The sequence below is a fragment of the Bos mutus genome, chromosome 3, assembly GCF_027580195.1.
Source record: "Bos mutus isolate GX-2022 chromosome 3, NWIPB_WYAK_1.1, whole genome shotgun sequence".
Classification (NCBI taxonomy): Eukaryota; Metazoa; Chordata; class Mammalia; order Artiodactyla; family Bovidae; genus Bos; species Bos mutus.
In genome coordinates this window covers 32284032-32298658 of record NC_091619.1, presented here as the reverse complement: position 1 = coordinate 32298658, position 14627 = coordinate 32284032, and the positions used below count along the sequence as shown (strand labels likewise).

At 58.7% G+C, this 14627-nt stretch overlaps 1 protein-coding gene across 5 annotated transcripts; it reads left to right on the top strand.

The window, feature by feature from the left end:
- AMPD2 (adenosine monophosphate deaminase 2) lies at window positions 1-11999 on the top strand. 5 transcript variants are annotated; one of them, XM_005891304.2, is made up of 18 exons: window positions 1-461; window positions 5287-5417; window positions 5642-5772; window positions 6269-6337; window positions 6427-6538; window positions 6775-6961; window positions 7178-7319; window positions 7443-7532; window positions 7784-7913; window positions 8053-8247; window positions 8334-8465; window positions 8632-8795; window positions 9032-9158; window positions 9247-9410; window positions 9752-9872; window positions 10143-10316; window positions 10500-10610; window positions 10934-11999. In XM_005891304.2, the coding sequence occupies exons 1-18, from the start codon at window positions 452-454 to the stop codon at window positions 11141-11143; spliced, it is 2400 nt and encodes a 799-aa protein (XP_005891366.2). In that variant the 5' UTR covers window positions 1-451; the 3' UTR covers window positions 11144-11999. The 5 variants fall into 5 exon arrangements, 4 of the variants coding, with proteins under 4 accessions (XP_005891366.2, XP_005891365.2, XP_005891368.2 ...); XM_005891306.2 differs by lacking the exon at window positions 1-461 and adding an exon at window positions 1242-1418; XM_005891305.2 differs by lacking the exon at window positions 1-461 and adding an exon at window positions 4017-4111.
- The last annotated feature ends 2628 nt before the right edge of the window (window positions 12000-14627 follow it).

The following is a 14627-nucleotide window of genomic DNA, read 5'->3' as shown; positions in this document are numbered from 1 at the left end:
GGACCTGGCGGGGCCTGGGGCTGCGGAGGAGAGCGCCGTCGCTGGGGCGGCTTTGGTGGGGTCGCACCTGTTGCGTGACTTCCTCACGGTCCAGCTACCGGAATCCGACCCCGAATACCGTGAAAGTGTGGAGAGAAGTCCAGACGAGTTCCGGGTCCCGCTCTGGGGAGCACGTGGCCTGCCCGCCTCCCGAGTGCCGGGCTTGGGGGTCGGGGCTCCGGGGTCTACAAGGCCAGTACAGCGGCCCAGGTCGGCAGGGGGCCCGCCTCCAACCAGCCAGCAATTTTGAAAGACTGTCTTACTTCTCCCATCTCAGTGCCAGGGCAGGGGCCCTTGGAGCCACTTGGCAGGGTCTGGACCCTAGCCCTCCTCCCCTCCCTCGTGACCGGCTTTCCAGGCGGTGCAGACCCTGGCGGACAGACTCCCTGGTTCCCCACAGGGCTCGGGCAGCATGGCCTCAGGTGAGTGTGTGCGTGTGAAGGGGGGCAGGGTCTCTGGGACAGAGAAGTGCAGTGGCCAGAGTGACAATAGGGTGGGCACTGCTTTCAGACCTAGGGAAGGCGGCCGGCTCCTGGGGAGCGGCCAGGAGAGCAGAGCCTGAGTGTGGAAAGACAAGGAACGGTCAGAAGCTATTGGGGTTGCTTTCCCAGACCCCAGAGAAAGCCCCTGCCTCCTTGCCTCCCTGTCTTCTAAGAGGGCAGCTTCTGTGGACAGTGGAATTTTCCCAAGACAGGCTCCTCCCTGGATTGGACTGGGATTCTCAGTTCTACCCCATCCTCCCAGAACTGAACCACCTGGGCCGGAGGTTCAGATAAGGAAAAAAGGGGATTCTGCCCCAGAGGGGCTGTGTTTTCACGGAGTCCGCTGACCCTGAAAGAAATGTGTTCTGAGCCTGGGGTACCTGCGCTGGATCCCTCTCTCTATTATTATCTTTTTTCTCCCAGGCTGGCTGGACCAGTTAGCTTGAACTTTGACTCTCTTGCTCCAGAGCCCTGGCTCATAGCGGGGTTAGTAGGGTGCTTGGGGCTGGCCCATCCCCATTCTGTTTCCTCATCTCTACCCCCTCAGGCCCAGTTACCATCAGTCGAGTCACTCCAGGGATTGAGAAAGGGAGGGATAAGGGGCAGGGATGGAGGCCCCCCCTTCCTGAGGTTGCCTAGACAACATCAGAAATCGTGGCCAGGGCCTCTTCCGCCTGCGGGGCCTCTGCTTCCTGCATCAGTCACTCCCGCTGGGGGCGGGGCGGAGGAAGGGGTTGGATGTGGCAGAGCCAAGCCCAGCTGGTGCAGCTCAGACTACCCCCGCGGGCTCCGCGGCAGCCTGAGCCATGGCATCTTATTCATCTGGCCCCAGCAATCCCAAGGCCAAATATCCCTTTAAGAAGCGGGCCAGCCTCCAGGTTTCCTTTGCAGTACCAGGTGAGTGTATGCCTCCTGTCCTCAGTCTGGCCCTGCTCCCCACCCTCACCTCTTAGGGGGCCACGGGTCCCCTAACGAGGGGGACTTCTCTTACGCCTTCTCGGCAGTGATGCCCCTTGTCCTCTTCCCAGGGACAGCTGGCTTGGGAGGCGGTTTGGGGACGGAGGTGGGGTGCAGGGTGACTGGTTTCCGTGTCAGGGATGCGGTCCTCTGTAATGAGGAGTGGGCGTGGGTGTGGGTGCAGCGAGAGTGTACTTGCACACGTGTCCGTGTGTGGCTGTGCTAAGATTGTTTGCATGTGGAGTGTGTGTGGAGTGGGGGATGTGTGGGACTGACTGGTTTGCGGACTGGCCACACTGCTGGCGGCTGTGTGGTTACCAGGCAGACTCGGGCTGTCCTCCTGAGGTTAGTTTCTCTTTCCAGGATCCCAGATCTTGAACCCTCTTACTGGGCGTCTGACATTAGGGCACACTTACTGCTGTGGGCATCCAGGAGCTGAGGGCTCAGCTGTATCTATTGTTTGCAGTTTGTTCATTTCTGGTCTGTCTTGCGAGCTTCCTTGGAAGTGTGGGGTGCCCTTGGGCCGAGCCAGTGTTGGGGCTCAGGCTGGGGCTGCTGCCTGCCTGCATGTGCTCCTGCACCCTTTGGTTCGGCTCCCACTCCAGTAGACATCTCTGCACCATTTGGAGCTGGCAGCATGGTGCAGCTGTGCCCATCTTCCTGAGGGCTCCACTGCCCAGATATGTGTTTGCTGAGGGAATCTACCTGCTGTCTGCTGGTCTCAGGCCTGTGGCTAAGGGAAGCCCACCCCTACTTTGATGACCAGGTGAAGCTGGTGTTCCCCATCCCCCCAGCAGCTGTCTGTACTACCTTCTGTTTTTCTTATGCTCCTGAAGATGGTGGCCTGAGTTCTGTATTGGCCCGAGGGGCTCTGTTCTCTGTGCCCAGGTCTGTGCCCCCACAGCGTGTGTCCCCTGAGGCTAGATTTGTCCACATTCGGGTGGTCGCATGGTGGGAGCAGCTGATACTTGTAGGTCAAAGCCTGGAGTAGTCTCTGCCTACTGGGGCAGCCTTGGTAGTGAGTGAGGGGCTCTGGTCAAGTGCGTAGACAGGTTGGCAAGAATCTTGGAGTTAATGGGAATGGCTAGGGCATAGCCCCCTATGACTTTTGGCCACCTCTCCCACGCTGTGTGTGTGTGTGTGTGTGTGTGTGTGTGTGGTGTGTGTGGTGCTGTGGCACAGACCCTGGGAGAAAGTGACCAGTAGGTGACTGGTCCTCAGGGAGTGGTGGTTACTGCCTGTGTGTCACCTTTAGTGAGCCCTGGCAGTCCTTTATGGTGGCCCAACAGGCTGAGGGGATGGTGCTGCTTGCTAGGACCTGTCCAGACCAGCGTTTCTGAGGAGGCCCTGGGTCACCCTGCTAGGGGAGGTGGTTGAGATCAGGGCCTCTGTGTCAGTTCTGCTGACTTGATACAGACCAGTTCTGGGGGTCTGTGGCTGGCCTCTCTGGAGGGGTTAGAAAAGGGGAGGATTGGGTAGGATCAGGGTTCTTGGGCGGAATACAAGAACCTTAGGCTGTGCCTTAAACTCTGAGGGCCGAGCTAGTGCCCATCTTTTCTTCCTTTTTCTGCTCTGCTCTCTTCCAAGTCAGAGATAGTGTCCCCACCCCACCCATTCTGTTCCCTTCACGCCCAGTCCTGTGTGCCTCTCTGATCTGGAACTCGAAGCTCCACCCACCCCCAGTGGGTGGGACTGCATGTGGGAAGTGTTTGGAGGGTCCCAGGAGTTCCTAATCACAGATGATGGGGCTTTCCAGAATGCTTGCAGAGCCGTATCTCTGTGTGCCTTATGGTAGCTGTGGCTAGGCAGGGCAGGATCCCTTATCACCCCATTGTAGGCAGACTTGAAGCCTCCAGATGGTAGAGACTCACCAGTAATTGGGAACAGAGTCAAACTTAAGTCCTCCAAATTCTAGCCCTATGTCTGAACCTCTCTTCCCAGGCGTTTTATCCCCGACTATAGGCTTGGAGAAGAGTTGGAGGTCTAGGGGGCTGTGAACTGGTCTCTGGGGCAGCAGGGAAGCTCCATACACTGGTTGCTCCCTGGACTAAGTGTCTACCCCTGGTGCCAGCCAGCACATCTCCCCTGCAGAGGCCCCATCTCTCCCAAGGGACCCTATAGTCAGGGGCCCAGAGGACAGTGGTGAGCAAAACAAGGCCACTGGGCAGAGGGAGCTGACCTAGGGGTGTTGGGGTGTGGAGCCCAGGAGGGCTGGTGCCCTCTCCTGCCCTTTGGTCAGCCAGGCCCTGCATGCTGTCCCCTGGGGCACTGCATTTTAAGGGGGCTTGTCCCTTCCCTGCCAGCCCACCCTGCCCATATCAGTCTGCTCTGCTCCTCCCCCTTGGGGGCCCCACTTTGGGCTGGGCCCTGGCACTGTAGAGGTTAAGGCCCTGTTCAGTTTGGGGGTTTCTCTTATCTCCCAGCTGTGCTACTCCTTCCCTTGATTTCTGAGCTCCCCTGAGCTTCCCCAGCCCCCTGCTTGCCAGCATCCCAGGGTCTCCCCTGCACACAGCTGCACTTGGTACAGCCCGTGCCGGCCCCTGAGCTGTCCTGGGGGACTGGCTGCAGCTCCACTCAGCAAACAGGCGGGCGAGGGGCACAGGGCTGTTGGCCGGCGCTGCCTGACTCTGCAGGTAGGACCCAGGCAGGCAGCAGGGTTTCTGTGTGGGGGGCTAGATCCTAGATCTGAGACAGATACCCCCTCTTCTTTTTGTCCAGCTGTGGGACAGGACTCAGGTTTTTGGGAAGCAGCCTGGAGACTTCAAAGCGTGCCACCTGGGTAGAGCTTCCAGTCCATCCCTAAGCCACAGTGGGGAGGGGAAAGGAGGGTGCTGAAGGGGAGCACCCCAGAGCTGGCTGGAGAGCTTCCTGCTGGGGAGGGTGGCTTGGGGAGCCCAGGGAGGGTTCTTGGGAGTGGGCTGGGAGCTCAGGCAGCCTCTCTAGACTCTTCAGCTTCAAGGTCTTTAGTGCCAGCCTCCTGTGGAAGCTGAGGAATCCTTCCCTCTGTGGAGAGAGACTCCGGCTGCCGATCCTCCCTTCCCCAGGCCCTCCCCAGGGCCTCCGGCCCAGATCCCGGGGCCTCTGAGTGGCGCAGACTGTTTGTGGCAGCTCCCTTTGGAGGGGCAGCCAGCAGTGGGAGGGGCAGGCTGAGGCCAGGCCACATCTTGGCAGTCCTGGGGTCCTGGGGGAGAGGGCAGGCCTCCCAGGAGGAGGTCAGGGTCCTGCTCCCAAGCAAGTCCTCCACTTCCTCTCCTCCTCTTCCCTCGGGGGCTGGTCCCCAGGCCAGAGCCGAGTGGCAGCTGTGCTCCCCCAGGCTCTGTAGGTCTAGGTCAGCCTGCCCTCGAGGGGCCGTCTGCTCATCCAGAGGCAGGTCTGACCCTGGACTGTCTGCCATGGAAGCTGTGCGCCGGGCTTCGCTGGTGTGGATGAGCGCCTGGAGAGAGAGAGAGAGTGAGAGTGTGCGTATGTGTGCATGGATACGTGGGTGCTCCCTGTAGCAGGCACTCACCTGGAGGTTCTCTCACAGCCCGATGGAGTGGCCCCTGGTCCAGGATCCAGAGTTTTATTCCTGGGGTGAATGAGTCCGTTTGTTGTAGGGGCAGACTCTTAGCCCCACCCCCGAACCTGGAATGGGTGAGGGGTCCCCGGGCCAGACTGCAGGTGAGGTCCATGGGTAGGCTCATGCCTCAGCCTCTGAGCGGGGCTGGCCTCTCTCTGGGGCTGCCCTGGGGTCATGCCAGGGCCCAGGGCTTCCAGTGCACTCAGGCCCTGGCCCTCACCCTTTGACCCCACATCACTGTCTCCACAGAGGCTCGGGGTGGGCTGGGGGCCCCTCCGCTACAGTCTGCCCGATCCCTGCCAGGCCCTGCCCCCTGCCTCAAGCACTTCCCGCTCGACCTGCGCACGTCCATGGATGGCAAATGCAAGGAGATCGCCGAGGTATCGCTTGGCACCACCCCCTGCGTTTCCCCCACTCAACCCGGTCGCTGCCTCCACGCCTGGTCCCTGCTCCCTGCACCCCTCCACCTCAGCTGTCCCCTTACTTTATATTTGGCTCTGCCCTGATCCCTAGGTGGTCCCAGGTACCCCCAGCCCCTGTCCCCTCCCTGCATTCCTGGACCCTGACGGCTTGGCCACACTGACCCTGCCTTCCCTCCCACCAGGAGCTGTTCAGCCGCTCCCTGGCTGAAAGTGAGCTCCGCAGCGCCCCTTACGAGTTCCCGGAGGAGAGCCCCATCGAGCAGCTGGAGGAGCGGAGGCAGCGCCTGGAGCGGCAGATCAGCCAGGATGTCAAGTGAGCCCCCAGCTGCAGAGCCAGGCGGCCACGGGGCGGGGGCTCAGCCAAGCCGCTGTAGGGTGTGGGGTCACAGCCAGGCGGCGGCTATGGGGTTGTGGGGAGGGGCACAGGGCAGTCCGCCCAGCATCCCTCTGTTTGCTCCTGGGCACTTGCAGAGCCCCGTCATTGTTCTCTTACAACCAGTCCTGCCCCTGGGCCACCCCTGGGAGGTGGCACAGAGTAGTGTGGTGTTTAGACATAGGCTTTGGGGTCAGGCTGCTGGGCTCTGCCCGGTTCAGCCTTCTGCCCACCAGTGTGTCTGGGAACATGTTGCTTAACTTCTGGGTGTGTTTTCTCATCTCTGACGTGGGGCGAGAGCAGCCTGCGTGGCCCAGGGTTCTTCAGCCCTGTGAGGGCCACACATGACAACATGCGCACGGCACCTCAGACGGTGCAGGGCCCTGGCTAGGAACACGGGCCTCATCATGGGCCCGCCCTCTCCTCTCACCTCCAGGCTGGAGCCGGACATCCTGCTTCGGGCCAAGCAAGATTTCCTGAAGACTGACAGTGACTCAGACTTCCAGTGAGGAGGGCAGAGGGGCACGGGGGCTGCGGGGCTGGGGCCTGTCCCTCTGCTGCTTCCAGCCCCTTTCTTGTCCTCCCCACTTGTAGGCTCTACAAGGAGAAGGGTGAGGGGCAGGGTGACCGGGGCCTGTGGGAGCGCGACGCGGTGCTGGAGCGGGAGTTTCAGCGGGTGACCATCTCTGGGGAGGAGAAGTGTGGGGTGAGTGTCCCCGTCCTTGCATCCTGCTGGGCTCCCCAAGTCTGGGCTATGGGGATAGAGGCTAGAGGGGCTGTTTCTCTTTCTAAAAGCTGGAGAGGCAGAGGCTCTGGTTGGGAGCTAGTCACCCTGTTGAGCATAGAATGGTCTGAGTGTTTCTGGGGTACGGGCCTCAGGAAGGAGGTGAGAGCAGGCTGGGTCTGGGACCGAGGAGAGCGCGTCCACATCTCTGTCTCTAGGTGCCCTTCACAGACCTGCTGGATGCAGCCAAGAGCGTGGTGCGGGCGCTGTTCATCCGGGAGAAGTACATGGCCCTGTCGCTGCAGAGCTTCTGCCCTACCACCCGCCGGTACCTGCAGCAGCTGGCTGAGAAGCCCCTGGAGACACGCACCTACGAGCAGGGCCCCGACACCCCCGTGTCCGCTGGTGGGACCCCCCATCCCTGTCCTACTCCGTGTGCCCTGGCATCCCAGCCACCCTGAGCCGTGTGCCCAGGAACCTCAGCCTGCCTCCTTCTTCCCAGCCTCTTGGCACACAGGGCGGCGAGGCAGGGGCAGGAGCTGTCCTGCTGGGGCCTCTGGGCCGGGAAGCAGGTGGCCTGGAAGAGCCCTGGCCCTGACTCCACCCTCCTCACCCCTGCAGATGCCCCGGTGCACCCACCAGTGCTGGAGCAGCACCCCTATGAGCACTGTGAGCCGAGCACCATGCCCGCGGACCTGGGCTTGGGCCTGCGCATGGTGCGGGGCGTGGTTCATGTGTACACCCGCAGGGAACCTGATGAGCAGTAAGAGGGGTGTGGGGTGTGCTGGGGGCTGTGGAGGGGCAGAGACTAAGGGGATGGCATTGGCTCAGGAGGGCCCACAGGGGCTCCTGGCTTGCTCTCACCGAAGCTCCCCTTACACACCAGCTGCTCAGAGGTGGAGCTGCCATATCCCGACCTGCAGGAATTTGTGGCAGATGTCAATGTGCTGATGGCTCTGATCATCAATGGCCCCATGTGAGTCCGCGCCTGTCCCAGACACTCGGCTCCTCTCCCAGCTCAGATTTTTCCAGTCTGGCCCCTGACACCTGTCACCCAGTCTCACCCTTTCATAGTCCCTGAGTCCTAGACGTCCTCCATCTTCGGCTGCTGTCCCCTTGGCAGCCCCATTCCTGACCCTCTGGCTCCCGCCCTCGTCTCTGCCACCCAGGCCCTCCCGGGTGCCTCCCTGCATGCCTGAGCCCCTGCCTGGTTCTTCTCCTGCCCAGAAAGTCATTCTGTTACCGCCGGCTCCAGTACCTGAGCTCCAAGTTCCAGATGCATGTGCTGCTCAACGAAATGAAGGAGCTGGCCGCGCAGAAGAAGGTGCCACACCGAGATTTCTACAACATCCGCAAGGTGGGTCCTCCCCACCCAACTGACCCAGCGCCCCTGCCCAGCCTCCCCCTCCATGGCCTGCCCGCCTCCCCAGCATCCAGTTTGGAGAGTCCTCCCGCATCCCACCGCCCAGGCCCCAGCAGTCCCCGTTCCATCGCAGGTGGACACACACATCCATGCCTCATCCTGCATGAACCAGAAGCATCTGCTGCGCTTCATCAAACGGGCGATGAAGCGGCACCTGGAGGAGATCGTGCACGTGGAGCAGGGTCGTGAGCAGACGCTACGGGAAGTCTTCGAGAGCATGAACCTCACGGCCTACGACCTGAGTGTGGACACGCTCGACGTGCATGCGGTCTGTCCACGGCACGGGGGCTGAGAGGCTGGGCTGGTGTGCAGGCTGGGGTTCAGGGGTGACCTGGGCTGGCCTTTCTCCCCCAGGACAGAAACACCTTCCATCGCTTTGACAAGTTCAATGCCAAATACAACCCCATTGGGGAGTCCGTCCTCCGAGAGATCTTCATCAAGACGGACAACAGGGTTTCTGGGAAGTACTTTGCTCACATCATCAAGGTGAGGAGGAGGGCAGCCCTCCCTGACTGAGTGAGAGCCTGGGTGGATGGGGGTTTGTGGGGTGGGTGAGAGGCGTGAAGAGGTCAGACGGAGCGTGCCTCGTGGGCACAGGGACAGGGATGAGGGAGAAGCCTGAGGGTGACAGTTGCCCACACATGCTGCTCAGGAGGTGATGTCTGACCTGGAGGAGAGCAAATACCAGAACGCGGAGCTGCGGCTCTCCATCTACGGGCGCTCAAGGGACGAGTGGGACAAGCTAGCACGCTGGGCCGTCACGCACCGTGTCCACTCCCCCAACGTGCGCTGGCTCGTGCAGGTGCCCCGCCTCTTGTGAGTGTCCCTGGGCGTGGGAGGGAACGTGGGGGGCAGAGGTCATGGGGCCAGGGCTGGCCTCCTGCCCTCTGGGATGGCTGAGCCTCCCCCATCCCAGCCGAGCCCTTGGAACAGGAGGGAGCCCTGGCTCCACTCACGGTCTCTCCAGCTCCTCTCACTCAGTATGGCTCAGAAGTGCTTCTGTGGTTCTGCCCTGACCTGCGCACATCCGTGTACCTACATCTTGTCCGCAGCGATGTGTACCGGACCAAGGGCCAGCTGGCCAACTTCCAGGAGATGCTGGAGAACATCTTCCTGCCATTGTTCGAGGCCACCATCCACCCTGCCAGCCACCCGGAGCTGCATCTCTTCCTGGAGCATGTGAGGGGGTGGCCTGGGTCTGGGTGTGGGGAAGACATTGCCTCAGGCCCGGCTGTAGCTCTGGGCCTGACCCAGCGTCCTGGGCCAGGTGGACGGCTTTGACAGTGTGGATGATGAGTCCAAGCCCGAGAACCATGTCTTCAACCTGGAGAGCCCGCTCCCTGAGGCTTGGGTGGAGGAGGACAACCCGCCCTACGCCTACTACCTGTACTACACCTTCGCCAACATGGCCATGCTGAACCACCTTCGCAGGTGCCTGCCCTGGGCTCCGCAGGTGCTCCCAGCCCCTGGGAGGGGGTGGGCAGCAGGCCCCGGTGCACCCGCCTGGCATCTCTACCCGCATGGCTAGCTCTCAGTCATCAGGCCTTGCTCCAGGCCTGCCCTGGGGCCCGCTGGGGCCACCTGACCCACCTCTTACCCCCAGTCTTGGATCTGATGGGTTGTTTCTCTGCCCCTGGGGCTCTGTAGTTCAACCCTCACAGCCAAGAACCTACCGCTGACCCCTGGTCCTCGGCCCACAGAGTCACTGGGTTGGGGCTTAGGAGCCTGAGCGCACCAGGCTTGGGACCCAATGCTGTCTTCTGGCCCCCCAGACAGAGGGGCTTCCATACGTTCGTGCTGAGGCCACACTGCGGGGAGGCGGGGCCCATCCACCACCTGGTGTCGGCCTTCATGCTGGCTGAGAACATCTCGCACGGGCTGCTTCTGCGCAAGGTCAGGCTCTGCACCCCTGCCTCCCCTGTCCCAGAGGCTCCCCTCCTCCCTGTCTATCAGGCCTCTTCAGCAGCTGATCCTCTCCTCACCCACCCCCAGCTGGGACCCCAGCCTCTACACCAAGGCCCCAGTTCAGAACCTGGCTGTAACCGACCCTCTGCAACTGCTGCCCAGCCTGGACTGCCCTCCAACCTGCACTGTGGCCTGTACCCCCCAGAACCAGGTGTCCTCCCCAACCTGACAGGCCCACCCTCCCTGTCGCCCACCCAGGCCCCGGTCCTGCAGTACCTGTATTACCTGGCCCAGGTTGGCATCGCCATGTCCCCGCTCAGCAACAACAGCCTCTTCCTCAGCTACCACCGGAACCCGCTCCCCGAGTACCTGTCCCGCGGCCTCATGGTCTCGCTGTCCACGGACGATCCCCTGCAGTTCCATTTCACCAAGGTCAGCGCCCGGTAGGCAGCCAGGCAGGCGGGTGTCCTGGGGCACAAAGGCCCCCTGGACTGAGGGGCCTCGGGGCTGGTGCTGCCCTCTGCTGGTGGAGCGCAGTGTGCCTCGTGGTCAGCCCCCGGGATGGGTGGGCAGCAGGCCCCGGTGTACCTGCCTGAGGGAACCTGGCCCCTGCAGGAGCCGCTGATGGAGGAGTATAGCATCGCCACCCAGGTGTGGAAGCTCAGCTCCTGTGACATGTGCGAGCTGGCACGCAACAGTGTGCTCATGAGTGGCTTCTCCCACAAGGTACCCACCCCCTCGCCATCCCTCTCCTCCCCCGCTCTGCATCTGGGAAGGTCCTGGGGGTGCTGGGCTCGGAGGTGAAGAATCTGCCCGCAATGTAGGAGACTCGAGTTCAGTCCCTGGGTTAGGAAGATTACCTGGAGGAGCAAATGGCAACCCACTCCAGGATTCTTGCTTGGGAAATCCCATGGACAGAGGAGCCTAGCGGACTACAGTCCATGGGATCACACAGTCAGACATGACCAAGTGACTAACACACACAGACACGCAGGGCTGCTGGCCTCTCAGAGCGAGCTGCAGCCCTGCCCCTTACCCTGCCCCTCCAGGTGAAGAGCCACTGGCTGGGACCCAACTATACCAAGGAGGGCCCTGAGGGCAATGACATCCGCCGCACCAACGTGCCGGACATCCGCGTGGGCTACCGCCACGAGACCCTGTGCCAGGAGCTGGCGCTCATCACGCAGGCCGTGCAGAGCGAGATGCTGGAGACCATCCCGGAGGAGGGGGGCATCACCATGAGCCCCGGGCCTCAGTGAGCCTGGCCCCTGCAGTGCCCTTCATCTCGGCACCTTGCCCACGCTCTGTCTGCAGACCCCTCCCAGCCTGTTCTGGTCTCTGCATGTGTCGTCCTTCCTTGTTCTGTCCTGCATGTTTCTACCTGTGTCTGTCCCTGTGCCGCCCCGGGGCAAGTGGAGCCGCTTTGCCCTCGTCTTGGCTCATGTGGCACCTGAGGGCCCAGGTTTGAGGTCTGCCCCACCGGAAGCTCTGTCCCAGGATCCTCTGAAGCCTGACCGGTCCTTTGGGCATCTGAGAGCTCGGGGTGGTTGTGGGGGGCTGGCCCCTCTAATCCTTGGGGTCCTGCTTGGGCAAATTCAGCCTTTGACTGGAGCTTGAATTTAGGCCCCCGTCTTGTTTATGTGGCCGGAGAGGCAGTCAGGTGTGGCCTGTACACGTATGTTGTTGTGGGCATGGGCTGCCTGGGATCTGTGAGCTCCCCCAGCTCCTCGGCAGGTAGGGTTGGCTGAGTCCCAGCCTTGGCTTCCTGGACTCAGGCCCTGGAGGTGCTGGACCACCGCCTCTGCCAAGTCACTGCCCAGCAGCTTTCTCTGTCCTTTTCTGGTCTGTGTGCTCCTCTGGTGTCAGCTTCTGGTGCCTCTGTGGGAGGGGACAGCCGCCCTGTGCTGTGTCCGGGGCCCTTGTAGCAGGAGGGTCCCGGATCTGCCACCGGCCCTGAGGGTAGTAACCCCACTGTGATCCCCAGAGTTTTGACCTCACCTGGATCCCCCCTGGTCCCCTGTGTTGTGATCTGGACTGAGGTCTTTGCTGTGAAATGCAGTGTTTCATACAATCCCATCTTTCCTAGTGCATGAGAAATAAAGATTATTTAAGTAATGAGGCAGGTGGAGTCTCTGTTGGGAGAGGGAGAGCCGTGCTGGACGGTGGCTGAGGTCAGATCCAGGAGCATTGTGGATGGAGGGACAGCAAGTTCTGAGGGGAACGAATGGACTTGACTGTTTATGCATGTGGAAACTGACAGAGGAAGCGAGGTGGGAGAAGAGGCCCACCAGGGACCCAACTGCTGCCCCTAGGCCCTCATCCAGCTCGGCCCACCCCCTCGGAAGTGGACAGCTGGCTCCAGGTCTGGGGCACATCCATATCACATCATTTTGGGGAGTAGCATCCCCTTTCCACTTTCTCCATCCTCCTCCCTCTCAGCCTCTGGTAGATGTGGGAATATGTGCTTACATGCAACCCTGAGGCCAGTGGTTCTGCAACTCCAGGAGCATCAGGTTCTTCTGGGGAGCTTGTTTAAAATGCCATTTCCAGGTCCTGCCCTCAGAGACTCTGAGTCAGTAGGTGGGAGGCATAGTGCAGAAATCTGCCTGTTCCCAGCAGATTCTCTTGCAAAGAGTTGGAGCAAGCCTGTGCTTTCTGAATGCAGACTTAAAGCAACTTGGCTTCAGTCCCATGGTTAATGCATGGTTTTTGGGACCACCTCCTTGGGCACAGAGGTTGCTGGAGTCTGTTGTTCATGTAAGGAGGAGAGTAGGGTTTTGGGTTGGTGATAGAGAAGCTGTTTCCTGCTGCTGCTGCTGAATGGGGAGAAAGACGCGTTGTTCATTCTCTTCTGACTCAATTAGCCCTGGAACAGCATGAGCCTGTGTGACTGAGGGCCTGGTGAGGGAGCAGGAGGCTGGCTTCCCTACTCTCCGTCAGCCTGCCCCTCTCCAGCCCCATCTCTCTTCCTGCATTTGCACCTCTGGGCAGAGGCTCCCTGATGCCACTGCCACCTGAGAGCTACGGGCTCGCTCCTGGCCAAGACCCAGGGTCCTTCTGTCTTCAGAAGCCATCTCTAGCCAATTCATTCTAGCCATTTATACAGTGGAGAGCAGAGTGTTAGAGCTGGATGATGAGCAAGAGATTGTACAAGTCTGGCTGATTTCTGTTGGGGATGGAACGGGCTCAGGGGATGGAATGGGCCAGTGGCTGAGTCTGGGCTGGAGCCAGGGGAGCTCGGGGCCCACGCTGGGCCTAAATCTGCCCACGGGAGGATCTTTTTTTTTTTTTTCCGGGAGGATCTTTAACAGGCTGATGGGAACTTACTTTTCAAGGAAGTGAATGTATTTAATAACAAACATGCTATGTCTTCATTTGTAAGCTAAAAAAAGGATTTCTAGAAGGGTTCCTTAAAGACAAGAGCTGCCTTAGGACAGCAAAGACTCCTTATTTACTCATTGTAAATGAGTAAATGAACTTGTTTTATTATAGAATCCTCATTCTGTTTTTTCGTCTCTTGTACACTCTTCTCAGTGTTATGAGGCCTCGCTGTAAGTATATTACCAGTTTAAAAAGTTTCTTAGCAACTCCTCCCGCCCCCCTACTATTTTTTTTTTAAAAAACTTGTGGAGTTTTTGTTTCTCAGAAATTTCTCTTTTAAACACTTATTGAGAGCAAATAATTTTAAGTCAGCCCTTAATACTTTTTCCTAACTGAAAAGAATAATTTTCATGAAAGAAATTTGGAAAATACAGAAAAGTAAGAAGAAGAAAAAAGTCCACTCACAATCCACCAGTTTCAACAGATATTTGGTCAACTTCTGAGATACATTTATATGTTTAAAATATATTTTATATTACATATTTTTTAGCTCTTTTTTAAAAGACATTAAAAATATTTTTTTAAATTAGAGGATAATTGCTTTACAATACTGTGTTGGCTTCTGCCCTATATCAACATGAAATCATACGTGTATTATTTTGTATTTTAAAAATATTTTAATGTCTTTCCACATTTCATTAATATTTTCATATTCTTTATAAATTTTAATTACTGTACACTGTCCCATGGTGAGCCTCACCATAATTGACCATCAGGGCTCTTCTTTGTTAGGAATAACTGTGGCCTAATGTCATGGCTACCTACCACTGTCTCCTGTGGTGCCAGATCACAGGGGTTTGAACTTTGGCTTCACTGCTTACTGGCTCTGTGACCTTGGACAAGTTACTTCCCCTCTCTGTGCCTCCATGTCCTCACTGTTTTCATAGGGATAATAACAGCAATAATAATAGCAATCAATAATAATAATCCTCACAGGTTGACTCTGGATTCATTGAATCTCTGGATATAAAGCACTAAGTGCTCAATAAGTATTAGATATTATTATCTCTGCATATAAGGCTTTGGGCTTCCCAGGTGGCTATCATGGTAAAAAACCTACCTGCCAATCCCAGAGATGCAGGAGGCCCGGGTTTGATCCCTGGGTCAAGAAGATCCCCTGGAAAAGGACATGGCAACCCACTTCAGTATCCTTGCCTGAAAAGTCCTATGGACAGAGGAGCCTGGTGGGCTACAGCCCACAGGGTCGCAAAGAGTTGGACACGACTGAAGCAACTTAGCATGCAAATAAGGTTTTACAGAATATTCCTAATCTTGATACCCATGAGTAAAATGACCAGGTCCAAGGTATCTATCATCTGTCTGTCTTACTGCTTCTTGATAGAATGAATCAAAGCGTGTAAA

What these genes read in the sequence shown, in the direction of transcription:
- AMPD2 (XM_005891306.2), top strand. Translation starts at nt 1,328, where the DNA reads ATGGCATCTTATTCATCTGGCCCCAGCAATCCCAAGGCCAAATATCCC. An exon ending in GGTTTCCTTTGCAGTACCAG is followed by an intron (nt 1,419 to 5,286) that starts GTGAGTGTATGC and finishes CTGTCTCCACAG; the next exon opens with AGGCTCGGGGTGGGCTGGGG. An exon ending in ATGCTGAACCACCTTCGCAG is followed by an intron (nt 9,411 to 9,751) that starts GTGCCTGCCCTG and finishes CTGGCCCCCCAG; the next exon opens with ACAGAGGGGCTTCCATACGT.